The 22,716-nt window shown below is 39.6% G+C and overlaps 1 protein-coding gene and 2 pseudogenes across 1 annotated transcript in view; 2 read left to right on the top strand and 1 right to left on the bottom strand.

Annotated features, from left to right (window-relative positions):
* Positions 1-421: 421 nt before the first annotated feature.
* LOC140499989 (adhesion G protein-coupled receptor E4-like) overlaps positions 422-22,716 on the top strand; it is a 28,560-nt gene continuing 6,265 nt past the window's right edge. Inside the window, exons 1-7 of the mRNA XM_072602095.1 lie at positions 422-589; positions 1,543-1,736; positions 1,827-1,967; positions 2,389-2,403; positions 3,095-3,289; positions 9,640-9,875; positions 19,937-20,003. Coding sequence (XP_072458196.1) covers positions 526-589; positions 1,543-1,736; positions 1,827-1,967; positions 2,389-2,403; positions 3,095-3,289; positions 9,640-9,875; positions 19,937-20,003 — 912 coding nt within the window. The 5' untranslated portion in view covers positions 422-525. The remainder of the gene's footprint in view (positions 590-1,542; positions 1,737-1,826; positions 1,968-2,388; positions 2,404-3,094; positions 3,290-9,639; positions 9,876-19,936; positions 20,004-22,716) is intronic.
* LOC140499988 (insulin-induced gene 2 protein-like) lies at positions 6,519-7,047 on the bottom strand (annotated as a pseudogene).
* On the top strand, positions 17,630-18,198 carry LOC140499986 (large ribosomal subunit protein eL39-like; annotated as a pseudogene).

Genomic DNA, 22,716 nt, shown 5'->3' on the forward strand with positions numbered 1-22,716 from the left:
TTTTAAATTTTCTTTCCCCATGTACAAAATAGAGATGATGATGATGATGATGATGATGATGATGATGATGATGATGATGATGATGATGATGATGGTGATGGTGATGATGATGATGATGATGATGATGATGATGATGATGATGATGATGATGAATCCATGTGTATGTTAAAGGAGCTGATGTTTCTTTAGCACTTCACACAGTGTCTGTATCATAGTAGGCACTTCATAAATGTTTATTGATTGATTAACAACTTTCTATTTTAGAGGCATTAAGTCATCAAAATGCTCTTCTCTCTGTATGTTTGGCGTCCCTTTAGCAATAAAATGCCTATTTCTCTACCACACAGGTTTTCCTGTCTCTGCACCCAAAAGACACTTGTTAAATACCTATTTTATGACACAAGTAAATTTTGAGGAATGGACAATAAGTGAATATGAGCATTCATTTTAAATATCCTGATTTTTTTATCAGTTATTCGAGCATTGACACTTGAGGGTGGCTGTGACAAAAGCAATGCATTCCACATGGAGGCTGGTAATGAAACGATGGATTTTGATTGCATTCCAACGACTGAAAAAGACTCAAAAGGTACAGAAAACAAAAATGCCATAATTTAGTCTGGACTTCCTTTAGTATTTCTCATTTAGTTTAAGAAGTTAGCTTCTCAGTCAACCTAATGAGGTTTTCTCATTAATGATTGCAAGCTTGTTTATTGGGGTGTCAGGTGGAGGAAGGTAAGTTATAGACAAATGGTTTCATCATTTGGGGGAAAATCCCAGTGCGTAAACTGACTTTACCAAGGCAGATCAACAATTCATTTGTAACTTCTTATCTTTGAGAGTTGCCTGGGCAATGAGTGGTCAAGTGACTTGCCCATAATTAGATAGCCAGGTCTTCTTGGCTCTGAGACTGAGTCTCTATCCACTCCATCATGCTTGACATTTGGATAGATTCCTCTAATCACTGTCTATATAATTAAAGATCGCATGAAGGGAACATATGGTCAAAGTTATGTGTTCTCCAAGAATAGATCCTGATTATATGAATTTTTAAAACTACATTTATTTAGCATTTACTTTGTGCTATCATCCTGAACTGGCAACAAAATTAAGGCATCTTTCTTTTCATAATTGCTATTATATTTCCTATGTCCATGATCTATTGGGATTGTGAAGATACCAGAATATTGAATTTAATTCAATAGAAGAGAATACTAGAGATAACAGCTGCTCCAAAATGGAATGTTCTGACATTGCAGAGCTGACTTGGAATTCCCCATTACTGAAGGACGTTAAGCAGTAGCTAAATTATGACCTCCTGGCAATACTGCTGAAGGGATCCAAGCTTTCAAAGGCTTTCAAAAGCTTCCAAAATCTTTCCAAAGAGGTTAGAATACATGTTTCTGAAGCTGTCAACTCAGTCCCATTAAAACTCAGTCCCATTAATCAATTAGTTCAAGGACCCCTTAAATTTGGCCTTTCTTTTTAAGATGACTTTTTTCAAAAGTTCTTCAATTAGTTGCGTTTCTTCTTTCCTAACAGCTGCAGCTGTTCTTATTTCTTATGCTTCCATTGGATCCATCCTTGATGACATGCTTGTCTCCAAGGAAAGTCTTATCGCTGATGAAGAACTAGCAAACTTTCAACTAAACTCTAAGGTAGTGAGTGGGACAATTGGATACAGGAGGGGTAGTTCCCTGTCCATGCCTGTCAACTTCACTTTTCAGCACCTCAGGGTGAGTAGAAAGTAAATGGCTTCATTCTTATTTCTGAACTTCCTCCTCTTGAATTCTTCTATGTCACAGATCATGTCCTTCTCCTTCCAGATGAGGAGTGGGAAAGAAAAACCTTTTTGTTTTTACTGGAACAAGACATTCTGGTCCCCTCTAGGCTGTAAAACCATCTGGTACAATGATACTCAAACTGTATGCAGCTGCACTCACCTCTCTAGCTTTGCTGTACTCATGGCATCTGTGGAACTGGAAGTAAGTTGAATCAAATTAATTTCATTTAGACCTTCACAACTCAGCTCCTACTCACCTTTCCAGCCCTATTAGACACCTCTCAGTTTCACATGCTCCATGGTCCTATGAAATTGACCTTGATAGTGTCTACACACAGCATTTTATCTCCCATTTCCATGAATTTACAGGCCTATGCCTAAAATACTCCTCCTCACTGTCTCTCCTTCTTAGATTCATTAATTTGGTTGAAGCTCCATCAGACCTTGGCTTGTTCCTCTCTCCCCTATAGTGGTTTCCCCTAAACAAACTCCTATTAATTTGGTATATACTTCTATGTGTATATGTTGTCCATGTGATCTCCCACCAAAGAATATGCCCTTCTTGAGGACAGGGATGGTTTCAATTTTATCTTTGCACCCTCCAGAATCTCCCTCACACAGTACCTGGCACATAGTGGTCCCTCAACAAATGCCTGCTGATTGGTTGTTTAATTGTAGTACCACATGTGACAGGTCATTTAGTATAGAGACTAATATGCACTAGTCTTGGAGTCACTAAACACTCTAATTTGCATTATACCCCACTTAGTACATGCACATATTTTTCTCTTCAAAGAATATAATTCCTCAAGCGCACGAATTGTCTTTGTATCTCCAGGACCTATCACAATGCCTGGCATACAGAAGGTGCTTAATAAATGCTTATTTTTTGAGGTGATAACTTTTTTGAACCTGTTTCTCCATCTGGAAAATGGGCATAATATGTGCCATTTTACATCTTGAAATGGATGACAAACTCAACATGTTCAGAATTGAAATTGTTGTCTTTCCTTCCAAACACTACTCTTTCTTGCTTCCTACTACTATCCTTCCAGTCACCCAGGTTCACAGCCTTGGTGTGAACTAGATTTAAATCTAGGTATCTGAAAGAATCAGCCAAAAGGGAATGCAACCTGTGGTGTTATGTCAGTCTGCTTATAGCAAATAAATACCATTGAAGTACATGTATTCCACTGATGGTCCAGAAGTGTCCATGAAAACCAGTATAATCACATGGATCTTTAAAGTCTTCTGGTATATGGTAATGAGACTCTAAATGGTGATGGCTGTTCTTCTCTTTCTGGGTCAAAGGAAGATCCGGTGCTGACAGTGATCACTTATGTGGGACTGAGCCTTTCCCTGCTGTGTCTCTTTCTGGCTGCCCTCACCTTCCTCCTGTGCCAAGCCATCAAGGGCACCAGTACCTTCCTCCACCTGCAGCTTTCCCTCTGTCTCTTCCTGGCCAACCTCTTCTTCCTCATTGGAATCAAACAAACTCAGCTTAAGGTAGAAGGAGCCCTTAAATTCTTTCCTATACAAATCAAATGCAGCTATTTAGCTGATAAGGCACAGGAGTCACAGAGAAGACAGATGTGACAACAGATAATTAATTGACAGTATGGCAAACACTGGGGCTTAATTATGTTATGGAGTTATATTTTAATAAATAATTTATAAATAATAATAGAAAATATAATATAATGCAATATAATATGATATGATATAACATAACATGCAAATAATATTTGATAAGGATTTTTGCCTGGGGAGGTGAAGCAGCATGGCATGGTGAATAGAGAGCTGAAGTCAGAGTCACGGGCTTCCTGGGTTCAAATCCTATCTCTGACACTTACAGTGTGACAATAAGTAAGTCTCTTAACTTTTCTGAGTTTCAGTTTCTTCATTTGCAAAAGGGAGATAATAAAATGAAACTAGCTCCTAGAGTTGTTGTGAGAATCCAATGCACTAATAGAGGTAAAGAGATTTACAAACCTTAAATACTCCCATATTCTAATGGGACCTTGGTTTTGAGGATATGGTCACTCCCTGCAGTGATGCCTGCTTCCTCCTCTTCTGTCCTCCATATGCTTTGATAAATCCTCTACCCATGTGCTGGCACTTCGTGAATCATAATACATCTCCTGGGGCTATCCATCTAGTTAGCCCTAACTCACTCAGCCTTCTCCTCTGTGGGCAGGGACTAGATAAGAGAATAGAAGAGGGGCCTGATGGTCCAATGTGGTCAGAGCTGAGCCTCTACCTGTGGCGGCCTGGACCAGGATGATGGAAATAATCAGACTGGGATTAGAGACCAGGACCCAAGCGTGAAGAAGTCTCCAAAGGAAAAGAGGTTAACAGCTGGAAGCTCAGGGCTGCCTCAAGGTCATGCTGCTGGGGTAAGGTAGGAGCCTCAGGCCAAGTGCAAGAGCCCTCCTTGCCTTTCCTATCACCAGAGGCAGACCAGAAGTCCTGCCCATGAGAAGAGAAAAAGAAATAGGAAGCTCAAGAGACTCTTTTATACGAACATTTGAAGAAGTCTTTTTCCCATCTACAGCCCAATACACCAGGACTTCCGATTTTGATTACTGTGGAAATTACCCTGGATTCCTCAGTTTCCCCAGTGTGGTGTAATATAGACAAGAGCTGGCCTCATACTTGTCTGGATTCAAGTCCGCCTCTCTGACACACAGAGGCTGTGTGGTCCTATGCAAGTCACTTAATTTCTCAGTGCTCTGGGCAATGCCATAGGTGCCAACCTGCATTGGTAGAGGGAGTTTTCTTGCCTGGGAATTCCCTACATCAATGACATGACAAGTCCAGACCCCATTCATCAATTCCTCACAGGGATCAAGGTCAGACACCCCTGTTGTTACACTTTATAAATACCAGTGAAGAAGAGGGGAAGTAGGTTTGTTCTTCCCTGGAATGAGTTACAAAGGGAGGTTCTATATGCACCAAATGTGTAATTTGGAATTTCTGTTAAAATGTGAGTGCGTTAAGATCAGGCACTGCCTTTTATTTTTCTTTGTTTTTCCAGGATTTAGAGCAATGCCTGGCACATAGTAGGCACTTTATAAATGTTTGTTGATCAGCTTATCGCAGGGCACAGCAAGCTTGCTTATCATATTCAATGATGATGCAAGACTGGGATGATACAGCAGACGAGAGCATTAGTTTGGGTCCAATAAGATCTAAATCGACAGAGAGAAATAAAATGTCTTATATAATCCACTTTACATGTACAAATCAGGGGAGACACGATTATCCTTCAGATTGTAAAAGAACCATGGAAATGGAAATAACCACGTATACACAAAAAAGACCCTAAATTAGAAGTTACAAAATTATTTTGAAACAACAACAAACAAACCTGGCTCAAAAGCAGAGACATGAGAAGCTATCCCCAATCCCTATCTCTTTATAGAAGTGAGAGGTCATTAGATTGGAAGTTCCTGGAGGGAAAGAGCTGAATTTCATCTCTTTTTGTATCTCAAAGCAATTAGTATAGTGCTTGGGAAATAGTAGGTGCTTAATAAATGTTGATTGATTGATAGGTTCACATCTATGGTACACTGCACATATTTTCAGACTTTTCAGAAATACTGATCAGTTTTGCTGACTGTTCTTTTGTGGCTTTTTTTAAAAACAAGACCTTTAATATACATAGAACTCTCAATATATATTTAGCCAGCAGACTGGAACTCTTCACTATTAGAATACATAAAAAAACACATGCCTCTAATTGCATATAATTAAGTTGTAAATCCAAGGCTTCCGATGAAAAGTCAATCAATCCACAGTGGTTTGTTAACATTACCAGAACCCCCCAAAATAACATTAGAACCTTCATTTCTACAGATTTGGGAGTTATTAAATGTGCAAAAGAATTAAGAGCTGCTAAATTCCTTGAGACTATTGAAAAGCCACTTTAAACATTGCGTAGATGCAGAAAGCCATTTTTTTTTCAAAATTCACATTCATTCTAGTTTTGCTCTTCCATGACCATTATTTTACTTACTCCATCCTCTCCTGAACTCAGACTGGAAGAAAGTAATGCTGACCATCTCTTACAGGCTTCACATACAATATTAGTAATATTTGTCTAAACAGGTATTTATTCTTTGGATCCTCTCCAGTATTGAAGGTAGATATGTATTTAAAAACATTTCAAGAAAAGTTCATTTTTATCATAAAAGACAAAAAATTCAAATGCTCTAGGCTTTTGTTTACACATTAAGATAGAATCTTAACCACAAAGTAGGGTAACCATAATTCACATGCTGTTCATAGAAAAATAATAGATAAGAAAATAAAAAATGAAAGAGAAAATATCAGGTGTTCAATTGAATTCTTGGTTTTCCTCTTTATATTATGCCATTTCAGTAATTTTTAAAATGCTCATAACATATTCATCTTCTGTATGACAATAACAGAATGTTTTGGCACATTAACATTGTGATACAATAAATGTTAAAAAAAATTTAAAACATCTATTAACCAATATTCTTGTTTGTGGTGCATCATCATATTTTACAGTTACTTAAATCAAATACACAAAGGTTTGTAACTGATTTACAGAAGTAGTAATCACAGATTGCAGAAATATGTACCACTGAAGGGAAAAACTGCATCTTAGCAATTTTACAATCCAATGGTTTCTTGGTTTCTTTATCATTTACAGGCTTCTTTAAATCTTGGGGTTTTTTTTTCTGTATGAAATATATTTTTGCTTTCTTCATTTGTGATGAGATTTTTCTGCAGTGACTTTACATTCATACATAATCAGTTGACGACCAGTGTTTTCCATTGTTATGCCACCAGCAAAAAATATACATGGTAACCAAGAACGAACATAAAGAAAATCTGGAGATGTATATTGATAAACCCCATTATAGACTGGTAGTTGAGTGACCTAGGTTGCCAAGAAAGCAATTCCTACTCCAAAGCCAAAACCACTTCGTGATTTATCAAAAGTCTACCACAGATCAATAGATAGCGCAGCAACTGTACATTGTTGCCAAAATCTACTTTAGCACTGGCATGATTTAAACCAGCAAAGACTGCTACACATCGCTTCACAGTGGACTACTCTCATGGTACCCACCATGCTGAAGGAAAGATGCTTGTAATCACATCAGGTGGAAAGAGTGTGACATTTCTCTGAATCTGAAGTAGATTTAATACTAATGCAAGAAACCCTCCAATCAAAAACAGAACTACTCCATGAATCATCAAGTTCATACTCCAATTAGTGACAGAAGAAATGTATGTTCCACACTTTGGGGGCACATAGCTTCGTAAGTTCTATAACTTTTAACAATCACGGTGGCTAATAGACTTTTCGTCAGTACTTCATCTCGTTCTAAATTGGAATCTACCAAAAATCCCCAGCTTCTGCCATCTTTCCTGGCCAGATCTCCCCCCACCCCCACCATCAACACCACTGGCCACCACTCCCCCTCACCGGACTCCCCTGAGCTCCTCCCCCCACTGTGTTTTTTTTTTTTTTTTAAAGAATGTTTGTTATACAGAATAACTTTCTGGTAGTGGGAGGGAATAATAGGAGAAATTTTGGTGATGTTAAAAAACAAAACATCAATACAAATTTATTTTTAAAATAAAGAAAAAGACAAGGGGTCAAGGAGATTGTTTGGTCTCCTTCAACCTCATTGTGAATCAAGAATGCCATATGGCAGCCAGACAGGGCAATAATTCCACTGTACTCTGCCCTGACCAGAACTCATCTCTGGGGGACTGTGTTCAATTATAGGCATCATAGTTTAAGAAGGATATTGACAGGGCAGGATCATGAAGAAATAAAGAAACTTTTTTATGGTGGGTGGTTGAAAATAATGAGGCTATTTACCCTGGAAAAAAAGAAAAGTTGGGACTTCCTTCATAATTGGTAATTGTTCAAATAGATCTACCTTAGTTTCTTTGGTCCCTGGGGATAGAATCAGGAGCAATGGAAGGAAGTGTCAAAGCGGCCAACTTGGGACTGATGCCAGGACAAGCTTCCCAACAATTTCTTGTTGTTCTTGTTCAGGTGTTTTCAGTCATGTCTGACTCACTGTGCTCCCATTTGGGAATTTTCTTGACAGCGATACTAGAATAGTTTACCTTTTCTTTCTCCACCTTATTTTACAGATGAGGAAAGGAGGCAAAGAGTGTTAAGTGACTTGTCCAGGGACACAGCTAGTAAGTGTTTGAGGCTGAATTTGAACTCAGGAAGAGGACTCTTCCTGATTTTAAGTCCAGTGCCCTATCTACTGCACTACCTTCAAGCTATGTAAAAATGGAATGAGCTACCTAGGGAGTTAGTAGATTCCTTCTCACTAGAAGTCATTAAGCAGAGGACAGATGATCATTTATGGGATGTAACATAGCAAGAATTTCTTTCTGGTGTGGGTTGAACTCAATGAGTCCTGATGACTTTTCCAATACTAAAATTATTTGATTTTGTGATAAAAATGTAGGAATCATCTTTCTTGGATGATTCAGAAAGGTGCCCATCTAAAGGCAAGAGGATAATAATGACTGAAATTTCTACAGCACTTTAAGGTGTTAGAGAACTTCTGTCCTAAGAGAACTGGGACCTCATGGGAGATATATACCCATCAGTGGGGGGTCCAAGATACAGTCAAAGAAAGGAGGTCAAACCAGAAGCAAAGAAATATATTAGCATGCTAAGAAACTACAGATGGCTTCCTAGGATACAGGTTTAGCTTTGGTAAGTTTTCAGGCCCACTTAGAGTTCATAGCCAATAAGCAGCATTGTGGCAACTTAGGATAAATAAGTAATATTTCCCATAGGAGAAGGAGGTTTAGGGGAAGGGGAATTAGTAAAAGAAAGGAGGAAGAGGCATTTCTGGGAGAATATTTGCCATGTACCTGACATTGCTTGGTATCAGTAGGAAAGGACATTCCCTGTTAAGGAGCAAGAGACAAGGGGAGGTGACTGATACTTTCATAATCCTTTCAGACAATCCTGCAGGGCTGAGGTGACCATTTAGACCAGACTATACAAATACCTCTTCCAAGGACAAGAAGTTACTTGTTCTTCTTTTTTTTTTTTTGAAATATACTATTCTTTCTTTCTTTATTTGACATTCATTTTAACAAAATTTTGGGTTCCAAATATTCTCCCCTTTTGTCCCCTCCCCCCCAAACACCGAGCTTTCTAATTGCCCCTATCACCAATCTGCTGTCTCTTCTATCAAGAAGTTACTTCTTCACACTAACAGACCATCCTCTTTTTACTGTATATTGCTGTCATTTATTATATTATGTTTCTTCTTCAATAGCAGATAAAGACTTTCTATAATGAGGCCATCAGGTGGTTGAGGTGGGAGCGGTCTCTACATTATAAGTCAATTAAAACATTGTGGCTCCTGTATTTCTCCCACAAAGGTTTGCAAAGTGTTTTACACAGGTTATCATTTGAACCCTGAGATTACCACATAAGATAGAGATGACAAACACTATCCTCATTACACAGATGAGAAAAAATAGGAATGATAGTGTAGACCTCTCTGAAGCCATCTAGTCCAATGATTTCATTTCGCAGAGGAGGAAACTGAGGCCCATAGAGTTTCAGTAATTTGTCCAGGGTCAAACAAATAGTGAGGATAGGAGGTAGGATTCAAATGAAGGTTTTCCTGATACCAGGTCCAAAATTTAGTCCACTATACTGCCTCAGAAAAGGGAATTCACAGGGTCACTTAGGATTCTATAGCTTTATATCAAAAGAACTAGGAAGGAAGTAGAGCAGCATTTTTCTCCCTCCACTCTGGTGAATTGTAGGCATTCCCTTCCATCTACGCACCAAGTATCTCATTCTTTTCTGTTTCTTTCAGATTGTGTGCTCCCTCATTGCCAGGGGGTTGCATTACCTGTACCTGGCTGCCTTCACCTGGATGTTGCTGGAAGGGCTGCACCTTTTCCTTACTGTGAGGAACCTCAAGGTTGCCAATTACACAAGTGCAGGCCAGTTCAAGAAGAGATTCATGTACCCTTTTGGCTATGGGATGCCTGCTGTGATCGTGGCTGTGTCTGCAGGGAGTAGCTCTCAGCACTATGGGACTGACCACTAGTGAGTGGGGCACACCATGTATGTCAGTGTGTTAACTTGCATACTTGACTGTTTTTCTGGAGTTAATTTCTTTTTCATTCGTTTTCTAATTTATTTCTCACACTTCAAGTTACCACTCCAGTGAGGCTGGATTCCAATAATTCAAGATTCACTCCCTAGTCCTTTCAACCCAATGCTTGTTCCCATCAAAATCCACGTCAAGTGACTTTGCCAACCTATGGAACCTGTACACAGGCTTCTGGGAGAAATGTTTTTGCAAATTTTGTCTGATAAAAGAGATTTTCCCATAGCACCAAACATCAAAACAACATGACCTCCAACTACTAACACCCTTGTACTTATAAATGTCTTTAAGTCAGAGAAGTAATGTTCAGGACCTGAAGAGTAAGCAAGTCCTAGTTCAAATTATTCATATCCAGCACCTGCAACCTAAAATTTGCACAGTGCTGCCCATGGGACTGAGCAAACAAGGATGGAATATGATAAGTCCTTGTTGTTAGGTAGCTTACAGGCTACAACAATTATTATTCCCCAATAATCCACATCTGGAATGCTTCTCCTTCCTTCCCTTGAGTTCTTGGAATCTCTAAGCTCCTAGGCTCAGCTCAAGGGCCCCCTTCCATAGACAGCCTCATACATTAGTGACCTCCTCCAATGATTTGTATTTCTTTTGTATATAATATGTATTTACTTGTTGTCTATATATTTTTGCTCCCCAGAAGAAATAAGCTCCTTGAAAGCAGTTATTGTTTCATTTATTTTGTCCCTGTATCCCCTGTGCTTAGGAACCCAAATACAAATGAAACAATCCCTGCCATCAAGGAGTTTGTACACAATTACTCATCTAGTTGGCCATGTTTCCTCTCTTGTCCATCCAGAAGTAGATTGTATACAAAAATGGAAGAATGGTTTGTGTGCCCTTTCTGATGACTTGTGATGTCAACTCCAGGTTTTTCCATCTTCTCTAAATACCACTGAATCAACAAAATTCATAATCACTAATGGACATGATAATGAAAAGAACAGATATAAGGCATAAACCAGATAATTCCCTGTTGAAATAAGTATTACTGAGATCACTATTCAACAAACATTTTAGCCAACAAACATTTATTCTGCATGTGTGGAACATTGGGTTCAGAAGAACGTGCTCAATGCCAGGGGAGACAGGTGCTTAGCTAAGACACAGCCCCAGCTCTCCTGGAGTTCTCACTCCATTAAGGGTAGGAATAAGGCATAGATACAGGAAGCTAATAACATACAGTGTCAAATGATGACTGTATCAGAGAGGAGCAAGACAAGTGTCTTGTTAAAGTACTGAAGGAAGAGCAGGAAGAAGCACCAGGTTTCATGAAAGAGAGAGTCTTGAAATTCAATAGCAAAATAGACAAGGAAGGTACCTTGGGTATAGGAAACAGCCTGAGCAAATGTTCTGAAGCAGGAGAGTGAAGGACAGGTTGGGGGACCAGAGGTTCATCCAATTTATTGGATCACATGAAGGGGGGAAAGGAAAGACTGGAAGAGTGGGGGGAAATTAGATTATGGAAGATCTTGAATTCGAGGCAGAGTAATCTGAACCTGATTCTTAAGAAAAAAAGTCACAATGTTTTTGAGTAAGGAACATCAATTGTGTGAGAAAGATTACTCTAGAAGCAATTTTAAGAATACCTGGGAAGCAGGGAAAAAGAAGAGTCTTCATGTATAAGTGTATAGAGGCTGTTGTCATAACAGTAGTAAGTTAAACTATTGTTTACTTATTATAGAAGCTTATGGAAGTAAATAATATTGGAAATCAGATTGGACTGGCCATCCTGCTTGGCAAATGTAAAGTGCTCCATGGATTCCTTTGAAAAGCTAAACCTGTTTCCTCTACCTTATGGAGAGTGAGAGTGTGCCACCTGACATTAGACCTAATTATCCTGCAAACAAACCTTCCCTCCCTTCATAACTTCCTTATTAGTGTCAAGGGTAACACAATCTTTCCAGTCTCCCAGGCTTGCAAACTAGGCTTCATCCTTGACTCCACACTCTCACTCCACAAATCCAATCAGTCACCAAGTTCTGTTGATTCTGCCTTCACATCTCTCCTACATGTCTCCTTCTTTCCTCTAATCTTGCTACCATTCTGTCACGGGCCTTTGTCACTTTGTGACAGGACTCTTTCAATCACCTACTGGTTGGTCTCCCATTATACTCTCCTCATTCCAATCCACTCTCTCCTCAACTGTCAAATTGATCTCACTAAAACACAGGTCTGAACTTATCACTTTCCTATTCAATAAACTCTGGAAGTTCTCTACTGTCTACAGGATCAAATATGAAATTCCCTTTTTTGTCACCTGACCCCTTCCTACCTTTCCAGTCTTTTTGAATCTTATTCTCCTCCACATAGTCTGCAATCCAGTGACATTTTCCTACTTGCTATTCCTTACATAAGACACTCCTTTTTCCAACTCTTGGCATTCTCACTGGCTGTCCCTCCTGCTTGGATTGCTTGCCCTCCTCATCACCCTGGTTTTTCTGGCTTCTTTCAAGTCTCAGTTAAAGTCCTATATTGTATAGGAAACTTCCCCCAATCCTCCTAAAGCTTAGTGCCTTCCCTGTCACCTGTGGTTCCAAGAAGCTGTAGCAAGAACAGTGACCACACGATGGTAAAACTATCTCAACAGATGGGCTAAGTCAGGCTGAGTGTAGCCAGCAGGCTTCAAATCCATTGGTAAATTAGGGGGATGTGTACCCCAACCATGTGAAGACTTCCTCCAGTGAAATGTGATGATGGGCACAAATTCTTCCAATGCCTATGAAGGTGGCTGTATCAGACAGTGTGGAGCACTTAGCGCTCACTCAGACATCAATGACACCAAGATCATACATTATATCCCAGGCCATCACCATTTACCTTGACTTTTGTCTTGCCCCTGGCCTTTGATGACTCTGGAAGAGTGAGGCTGAAGACTGCATAACTTCACCTCACTTAAACACGATTCCCACACCAGTCAAGACATCAGCCATCATCCGCTTTTACCCCAATTGTGATGTCATTGATCTTCTCCAAAAACAAAGGAAGAGCAACAGCCACAGCAGCATCAGTAGCCCCTTTGAAATTACCCTCAATTTATCCTATTTGTAGTTTGTTTGCATGTAGTTTGTATATTGCTTCTCCCTACAGACTTGGAGCTTCTTGATATTAGGAAATTTTTGCCTTTCTTCATATCCTATTGCCCTGAATCCATCATAACCCAGAGGAATATTCAAGGTTCACTTCCAGGAGATACAGAAGCCACTGATATCCCGAGGTGACAGCCATCCCAATATCCCAGAGGATGGCTGATTATATGACAGTTGTGACCACCCATCAGACTTTTATCCTTACCTTTGCCCTTGTGCTCTTATCTTCATTATCCATCTCTCTCTGTGTACTAAACTCATTCAAATCACATATGTTTTCATAAGCCTTGCTAAATCATGATGTTTCCTTTGTTTTTTATACTTTCATTTTTGTCTGCTATATGTTCAGTTCACTATCCCTATTACATACCATTGCAGGCATTTGCCCAGTAGGCTAATATATCTTCCTGCTGAATTTGTGCCTGAAACAACTGTTTGCTATCAGGGGTCTGGCCCTGAATTACTGGGAGTACCTGCAGACTTTTTGGTTTGGGAAACTATTGTACACTTAGTTGAGAATATGCCAGTTTCACCGGTGTTGGCCAGCTCTTTCAGTGGACCCTTTCTCCAGATGGGTGAACATGTGTTCATGAAATATCATGTGTGACCAGGAACTTATCCCTTTGCACTGAGGTTGCACACCACCCTTCCTAACAATTTGTAGGGACTGTTACTCTTTCTTTGTGTAATTACAGACTTACAGTGCGTCTAACTGGGTGACTTCTTGTATTCCAGGTCCATATGACATTTAGTAGTTCAGTCCTATGCTCCCACTGGCCACTGCAATTTGTTTTAATGATTATTTATTTATTTTTAGTTATCAACATTCATTTCCACAAAATTATGAGTTCCAAACTTTCTCCCCATCTCTCCCCTCCCCCCAGCCCAAAACGTCATGCATTCTGATTACCCCTTCCCCCAATCTGCTCTCCATTCTATCACACCCCTCCCTTCACTTATCCCCATCTTCTCTCTTTTCTTGTAGGGAAGGATAGATTTCTATACTCAATTGCCTGTATTTCTTATTTCCAGGTTGCATGCAAAAACAATTCTCAATCTTCATTCCTAAAACTTTAAGTTCCAATGTCTCTCCCTTCCTCTCTCCCTTCCATCCACATTGAGAAGGCAAGTAATTCAATATAAGCTATATATGTGTAGTTTTGCAAGACTTCCATAATAGTCATGTTGTGTAAGACTTACTATGTTTCCTTCCATCCTATCCTGCCCCCATTTATTCTATCCTCTCTTTTGACCTTGTCCCTCCCCAAAAGTGTTTACTTCTAATTACTCGCTCCTCCCATTTTCCCTCCCTTCTATCACCCCCCTCATGCCCCACTTAACCCCTTCTTCCCTACTTTCCTATAGTGTAAGATTGATTTTCATACCAAATTGAGTGTGCATGTTCCCTCCTCAAGCCAAATATGAGAGCAAGGTTCACTTTTCCCCTCCATTGAAAAACCTTTTTCTTGCCTTTTTCATGAGATAACGTGCCCCATTCCATTTTTCCCTTTCTCCTCCGAATATAGTCCTCTTTTACCACTTGACTTTATTTTTTTAGATATCATCCCTTCCTATTCAGCTCACTCTGTGCTCTGTTTATGCATATATATGTATATATATATATGTGTGTGTGTGTGTGTGTGTGTGTGTGTGTGTGTGTGTGTGTAATCCCTGCAACTACCGAAATACTGAGAAAAGTTTCAAGAGTTACAAATATTATCTTTCCATGTAGGAATGTAAACAGTTCAACTTTAGTAAGTCCCTTATGATTTCTCTTCCCTGTTTACTTTTTCATGCTTCTCTTTAGTCTTATGTTTGAAAGTCAGATTTTGTAGTCATCTCTGGTCTTTTCATCAAGAATGTTTGAAAGTCCTCTATTTTATTGAATGACCATTTTTTTCCCCTGAAGTATTATGCACAGTTTTGCTGGGTAGGTGATTCTTGTTTTTAATCCTAGTTCCTTTGCCTTCTGGAATATCATATTCTAAGCCCTTCAATTCCTTAATGTAGAAGGTGCTAGATCTTGTGTTATCCTGATTGTATTTCCAAAATACTTGAATTGTTTCTTCTAGCTGCTTCTAATATTTTCTCCTTGACCTGGGAACTCTGGAATTTGGCTGCAATATTCCTAGGAATATCTCTTTTTGTATCTTTTTTAGGAGCTGATTGGTGGATTCTTTCAATATTTATTTTGCCCTCTGGTTCTAGAATATCAGTGCAGTTTTCCTTGATAGTTTCATGAAAGATTATGTCTAGGCTCTTTTTTTGATCTTGGCTTTCAAATAGTCCCATAATTTTTAAATTGTCTTTCTTGGATCTATTTTCCAGGTCAGTTGTTTCCCCAGTGAAGTATTTCACATTATCTTCTATTTTTTCCTTCTTTGGTTTTGTTTTGTAATTTCTTGGTTTCTATAAAGTCATTAGCTTCCATCTGCTTCATTCTAATTTTTAAAGAACTATTTTCTTCAGTCAGCTTTTGAATCTCCTTTTCTGTTTAGCTAATTCTGCTTTTTAAAGCCTTCTTTTGCTCATTGGATTTTTGGACCTCAATTGATTTAGCCTATTTTTAAAGGTGTTATTTTCTTCAGCATTTTCTGGGTCTTCTTTAGCAAGCTGTTGACTCTCTCTTCATGATTTTCTTGCATTGCTGTCATTTCTCTTCCCAATTTTTCCTCCTTCTCTCTTACTTGATTTTCAAAATCCTTTTTGAGTTCTTCCATGGCCTGAGACTATTGCATATTTATTTTTGAGGTTTTGGATGCATAAGCCTTGATTTTTAGGTCTTCCTCTGATGACATGCATCGCTCTTCCTCATCTGAAAGGATGGAAGAAAATACGTGTTCACTAGGAAATTAGGCTTTTATAGTCTTATTTTTTTTTCTTTTTTGGGCATTTTCCCAGCCAATTACTTGACTTTTGAGTCCTTTGTCAAGAGGAGGATATACTCTGGGGACCTGTAAGTTCTCAGTTCCTCCAAGGTGACACTATCAAGGGAGAGGAGTTTACTTCTGGCCTGGCCTGTACTCTTGTCTGTGAACATCCACAAGCACTCTGTTCTGCTCAAGATCTGTGAGTACAATTCCTTCTATTCCCTCTCCACAATTGCCTCCAGCACCACCACACCAGCACTCTTCCTCAACCCAGGAGAACCACTCAAGGCTGAGATTCAGATCAGCCCCTCAATTTCTCCAGGGGCTTTAGCTTGAGGGCTCCAAAAAATGGACACAGACACTGCAGTGGCTGCTGCCAGGAGGACCAGACTCTGTTCCCTTCTCATGCAGGTGAAAGAGCTTTCTCACTGATCTTTTAAACTGTCTTTGGCATTTGTAGGTAGAACAATCTTGGATCCACAGCTGCTGCCAGAGATTCCACTGCCCAAAGCCTGTTCCAGTCCTGTCCCTGACATTCTGCAGCCAAAGGTGGGCTGTGCTCCCCTTCACACCTGGTGTGATAGACCTTTCCTGTCAGCCTTCCAGGCTGTCATGGGCTGGAAATCTCTTGCACTCTGTCATTTTGTGGCTTCTGCTGCTTTAGAATTTGTTTAGAGTCATTTTTTAATAGGTATTTTATAAGCTATGGAGGGGAGTTTCTACAGGTCTGTCCTTCTACTCCACCATCTTGGCTCCACCCCCCAGCCACTGCCTTTTTGCTGGGGTCCAAAAGGGTGGGACTCTGATTGTGACCTTAGTCCCTATTGTCTGTTGCCTGGAACCCCATTGTTGTTTAATTATTTTTATCGGGAACACTGCTACCTTCACTGCAATTCCCATTGGTGATCACACTGATGAATCCCTTTTGGCCCTACTCCAGGGATTTCACACGTTCTTCCCCTGCACCTTTGCTGCCACAGGGGACAGAGTGAATCAGGGACTCTTTTGGGTCTATGGCCAAGAAACTTACATCCCTCTTCCCCCTCGATGGACTGGGTAGTATGGTGTGGAGTTGTTATGTTGTTGCATGATATTTACCTCACGCTTCATCTTCCATCAACACTTGTCTCCAACCTTCTGGAAGCTGCCTGATTTTGCCCTGGGCCAGGAACCCTTTGGTCACTCTCAGTTCAGGGTGAACTTTCTTCTGGTCCGCTCTCCTGTGGTTTGGCATGGTCTTGCTTGAAGCTACCCTATGGGATATCTCAGCACAAGTTGCTCAGTTGATAAATACTACTCCCCAGTTCATCTCTGCTGTTCATGAAGAGCTTCTTAGTCTTTCAGGAGCGGTCCTGCAGAATTGCCATGTTCCTGATGGCTTGACTGCAGCACAGGGTGGAGCATGGGTCTACATGGGAAAAGAAAAGAATGTTGCTGTATTTTTTAATTGATCTGATATGATACAAGAAGACCTTGCCATCTTCTTGAGTCCCTAGTGGGCCTCTTGTCAGCTTTTTGTTCACTGATCTTTACCTTTGTGAAATGTTTCTTTACCCTTGCCTCAAGTTGGCAGCCCGAGTGGCATCCAGGACAATGTTTTATTAGGTGTGGTCATCAGTATGCCCAGATGCAGCCATGACCACAATGAGGAAATGTTTCCCTGAATCCAACTTAACCTGTCTTCTTGAGTTGCCTTATTTTCCAGAAGCACTGAACCCAGAGTGTACAGGAGGCTCTAAGTGTGTCAGTGATAAACCCCTCCCCCCAAACTGATTTAATTTGTTGTTTGTACCTCAAGCTGGACTACCTTCATGTCTTTGGAGTCAAGACAGGTGTCACTCAGTGTGCAACTGGGACCATTTTAGATAAGCAGATCATCCCATCTTCATGATCTAGCAGTTTCCAAGGGAAAAGAATGTGGCTTTTGCTGTCACCTTGCTCCTCTCCTTCAGAAGCATTTAGTCCTTTCCCTAGTCCTACTGCTCCTTTCTTCTTCCCATGCCACTCTCATTCAGGAGGAGATTTCTGTTTCTCCTTCCTTCCTTTCTTGCACTTCATAAACATGCAATCTTCTTGCCTTTTTCACCCATCCAGACATCATGGTGGAAGGATGGCTCTCATATCATCATCATGTCCTCTCATAAAACATTTAGAATCAAGAGGTTCCTGGCCAAAAACAGAAGCAGAATCATCCCATCCCTCAATGAATTCAAATGAAAACTGGTAATAAGATCAGGTACAACTCAAAAAGGAGACACTGGAAAAGGACCAAGCTCAGATTATAACGAATATCCAGCACAATTAAAGACATTCTACGCCAAGACTACCTTCCCCCCATACCATGATTCCACCCGTCCATCCATCATCCATCATTCACCCATTCATCCATCAATCACTCAGTCACCTCATTGCTCCCCATAAGAAATAAATACCACTATGACCCTCCCATTTTGGAAGTACTCTGCTAAGATGCAGACATCCTCCCCCAAAAACCCAACCCTAACAAACTGTTAAATTTGTCTTGCCCCTAAATATTTTCATGACTTGCATCCATTTGTTTGGGTACCTTGTGTTGTTACACAGTTTTGATTACTGTTATCTGCATTCTGTGTAGCATTTGTATATTTGAGGTTATGCTTAAGAGGCAGAGATCATAATGAAACAAGTTAGTCCCATTAAGAAGGACCAAGCTCAAGCCTTGACTTGAGAAAGCTGTCACAATAATCTCTCTGTGTTTTATTTTGTGTTCTAAAGAGTTATAAGAGAGCACCTACTTCACAGGGTGGATGTGGGGATCAAAGATTTGCAAGCCTCCAGTGCTGCTGATCAGCAGCTCTCTCAGCCAGATTATGCACAGCTGACTGTGCTCATTTATCAAACTCACAGAGAAGTAACCTGTTGACCCGCTGCTTATTTCATACAATTAGCCATCTTTGTTCCTTGTTGAGAGGTAGCAATTTAAGTGTTGGCAACTTCAAAGTTATTGGTTATTTGTGTGTTTGAGAAAGCCCAACCTTTGTTTAGGAACTAGATGTACTCCAGGTGAATGGCTTCACAATTTTCTGAAGATGCAATTCTGTTAATAAAGGATTTCTACCAAAAAAAACCCCAGAAACAACATGCAAGCTTCTCTTTGGAATGTGAACTCTTTCCACATGTTTAGAGTCCCACATGCATGTTCATTTCTCTTATAATAAACCTAGTTCTTCAAGTATGGTTCATGAGGTTCTGATGGCCTGTTGGCAATCTCCAGCATTCAGCACGGTGCTTGGTACATAGTAGGAGCTTAATAAATCCTAGCTGACTAAGTGCTAAGCACAGTTGTTCCCACTTTGTTGAAGGAAGGTAAGGGCTGTCAGTGCCCTGGAGTAGTCTGATGCCTGGATCCAACTGGAACCAGCATCTTCCTTTCATTGCAACCAACATCTTTATTCTAGAGTCTTCAATTGTTCTCTGATTGTTTAATGTGCTTTAGTGTTGTCTCTCGAATCAAATTGTAAATTTCTAAGAATTTAATAGTATAATACTTGGAGAACCAGAGTTGCATTCTACTGACCTGAATCAGAAAGCCCAACTTATGACTCTTACTTGAGTGAGCCTGGACAAAGCAATTCACCACCTGGGTCACAATTTCCTCATTTCTAAATGAGGATGATGCACTTGACTACTTCTGAGTTTCTTTCCAGTTCTAAATCTATGATCTGATGACCTTTCAGAGTCCCAGTTTCTTTGTGTGCAAAACAGTAGCACTTCTACTGTCTAAATCAGGGTCATTGGGAGGAAAGGGCTTGCCAGACCTTAAAAGGTCATAGGAATGTGAGCTATTATTAATTCAATTTAATTCAGCAAGTGTGTATAAAGTACCTCCTCTGTGTCAGGCCCTATGTGATTCTCTGGGGATACAGAGATTCCATTGGGGAGCAGATCCTGACTTGGATGTTCAAAACCCCAAAGCCAGGCTGGATAGTCCAATACAAACATGCTCATTTATATTTACTCATTTATGCTATATTCGCTTTCCAGTTGCTGGTTGAAGGTAGAAAAAGGATTTATCTGGAGTTTTATAGGACCCGTGTTTATCATCTGCTTGGTGAGTCAAAAAGCAACCTTTTCTTCTTTTATTTTCTGCTTCAGTCAAAGTGAGCTAAAAATTCTAACAGATTTTCAGGCAGTGGAAATAGCGCTGGTTTTGATATCACAGCCCTGGGCCTCAAATCTGGCTTCTGCTGCTTACTCCCTAGATGACATTGGATAAGTTACTTAACCAATCAACAAATATCTATCAGTGTTTAGTATATACTAGGCTGGGTGTTGGGTGCTAAGAAAGGCAAAAACACAAGGAGTTCATATTTAATAGGGTTGACAACATGCAATCAACTTTGTACATATAAGAGATATACAGGATAAATGGGAGGTAATCTTAAGGGAAAGTCACTAGGCCCTGGGTATGTATGGAAGAAGCAGAGGGAACTGGGAACAGTCTCTTATAGAAGATGGGATTTGAGTTGAGTCCACTGGTTATCAAAGAATGATCCACATATCAGTGGGGGGAAGGGGATTACCCAATAGTTTTGTCCTCAATGTCATAACTATCTTCAAAATAATTTTTGGTACTCAGTAATTTCTGACATCCATGACCCATTTAAGGTTTTCTTGGCAGAGATGCTGGAGTGGTTTGCCATTTCCTTCTCCAGCTCATTTTACAGATGAGGAAACTGAGGCAAACTGACCCAAGGTCACACAACTGTTAAGTATTTAAGGTCAGATTTGAACTCATGAAAATGAGTCTGTCTAACTTCAGGTCTAGCACTCTATCCATTGTTCCAACTAGCTGTCCTTCAAAATAATAATGAGATGCTATTTGCTTATTAAAATACTCATCCTTTTTCCAAATAAATACTGGCAAGACGATTTTCTTCACATATGTCAACTGCAAAAAGAATCACAACATTGATGCAAAAGGCTTCTATTAAGTCAGACATCAAAGCATTAAAGAGATTTGCAAGAATATGTATGTATATATATATACATATATTTGTGAAGATCGCAAGATAGATATCTAGATAGATAGATATAAAGCAGTGTCACTCTTTAAATTTGTTTTGGGGGAAGCTATGTGGTGCAGTAAGTACAGCTTCAGTCCTATAGTCAGGAGGACCTGATTTCAAATTTGACCTTAGATACTTGACACACTCACTGTGTGACCTTGGGCAAGTCACTTAACCCTAATTGCCTTATCTTCCCCCATCCATTAATAAAAAGTCAAAAATTGTTTTGGAAAAAAATAGGAGTTTTTTTGGAATAAAAATGCATTTATGTTAGCATGTAGTAGGTTTTTTATTATTATTAAAATAAAAAATAAGTTTGAAAATTTCTCAGTTTTTATTTCTAAAATGGTAAATCTCAGGAAGGAAGCCAGATAAGTCAGAAGATTGAGATAAAGAAAGAGAATTCCAGATCTGGGCTACAGTCAGTTAAAAGGCAGTTCAAGAGATATAATGTTACACGTGAGGAACAACACCAGGGTCACTGGATTGTAGACTACATGGAGGGCCACAAAATGTTTGAATTCTGGAAAAGTAGAAAGGGGTTGGATTTTTAAGGGCATTAAAAGGGAGGTTTTTATATTTGAACATAGAGGCAATAGGGAGTGACAAGTTATTGATAGTGGAGTGACATAGTCATGCCTGAGCTTTAGGAAGATCTCTGGCAGCTGAGTGGTGATGCATTGGAGCAGGCAGAAAGAAGGCATGGAAACCAACCAGAAGGTTATTGGAATAGTTCAGGTGACAAGTGATGAGACTTTGGGTGAGAGTGATGGTAGAGTTGGAGAGAAGGTTGTGAAGATGGTTGATTATTGTCCCTTCTCAAAGATGACCAAAATGGCCTTGCTATGTTGAGGTCGAGGTAAACTGTATGTATATGGGAAGTATTGCAAAAAAGCAAATACTTAAAAATAAACTGGATATTTGGAGTAATTGTGAATGAGGGTACTTAGAATGATGCTGAGGTTTTAAGCCTGGGTGAGTAGGAAGATGGTGGTCCCCTAAACAGGAGCAGGGAAGTTCAGAAGAGAAGTTTGGAGACAATAATAACAAATTGAGTTTCTGATGGGTTCAGTTGGAAATGCCCTGGAGCATCCAATCTTCAGTTGCTTCCATGAGACTGGAGGCCAAGAGAGTATAGGATTGGATGGGAAAAATCAAACCTGGGGATTATCTGCACAGAGATAACAATAAAACAATTTTGCTTTTCTTCATTTATAAAATAAGAACCTTGCGTTAAATGTCTTCTAAAATTTCTTTTAGCTAGAAATCTATGATCCTATATTAAAATTGAAACAGGATCAATCATTGAACATAATGGTGAAGTTGTAATATCTATTTCTGAGATGGATCTTAATCCAGAGGTCTAACAATGTAAAGAAAGAGGCGGCCACTCCTAGATGAGTACCTGAACTTGGAAAGGGAAGGACCCAGTTTCAAACCTTTCTTCCAATATTTACTAGCTGTGCCACTAAGAGCAAGTCATTTAATATCTTTTTGCTTCAGTTTCTTCCTCTGTAAAAAGGAGATATTAATACCTGTAGAACCCACCTCACAGATCTGTTGTGAAAATTCAGTGAGATACCATTTATAAAGCTCTTTGCAAACTTTGAAAGGCTTAGTAAATATCAGTTTATAACTTTCTTTGTTTAAACTCAAAATTTCTTCCAACATTTCCTCCCTGCATCCTAGTATTTACCCTGTTCTTATGTAAACTTGCCATATAGCCATGGTTATGTTATACCTCAGTAAAGCAGC

This window comes from Notamacropus eugenii, chromosome 4 (genome assembly GCF_028372415.1).
Source record: "Notamacropus eugenii isolate mMacEug1 chromosome 4, mMacEug1.pri_v2, whole genome shotgun sequence".
In the NCBI taxonomy this organism is placed as follows: Eukaryota; Metazoa; Chordata; class Mammalia; order Diprotodontia; family Macropodidae; genus Notamacropus; species Notamacropus eugenii.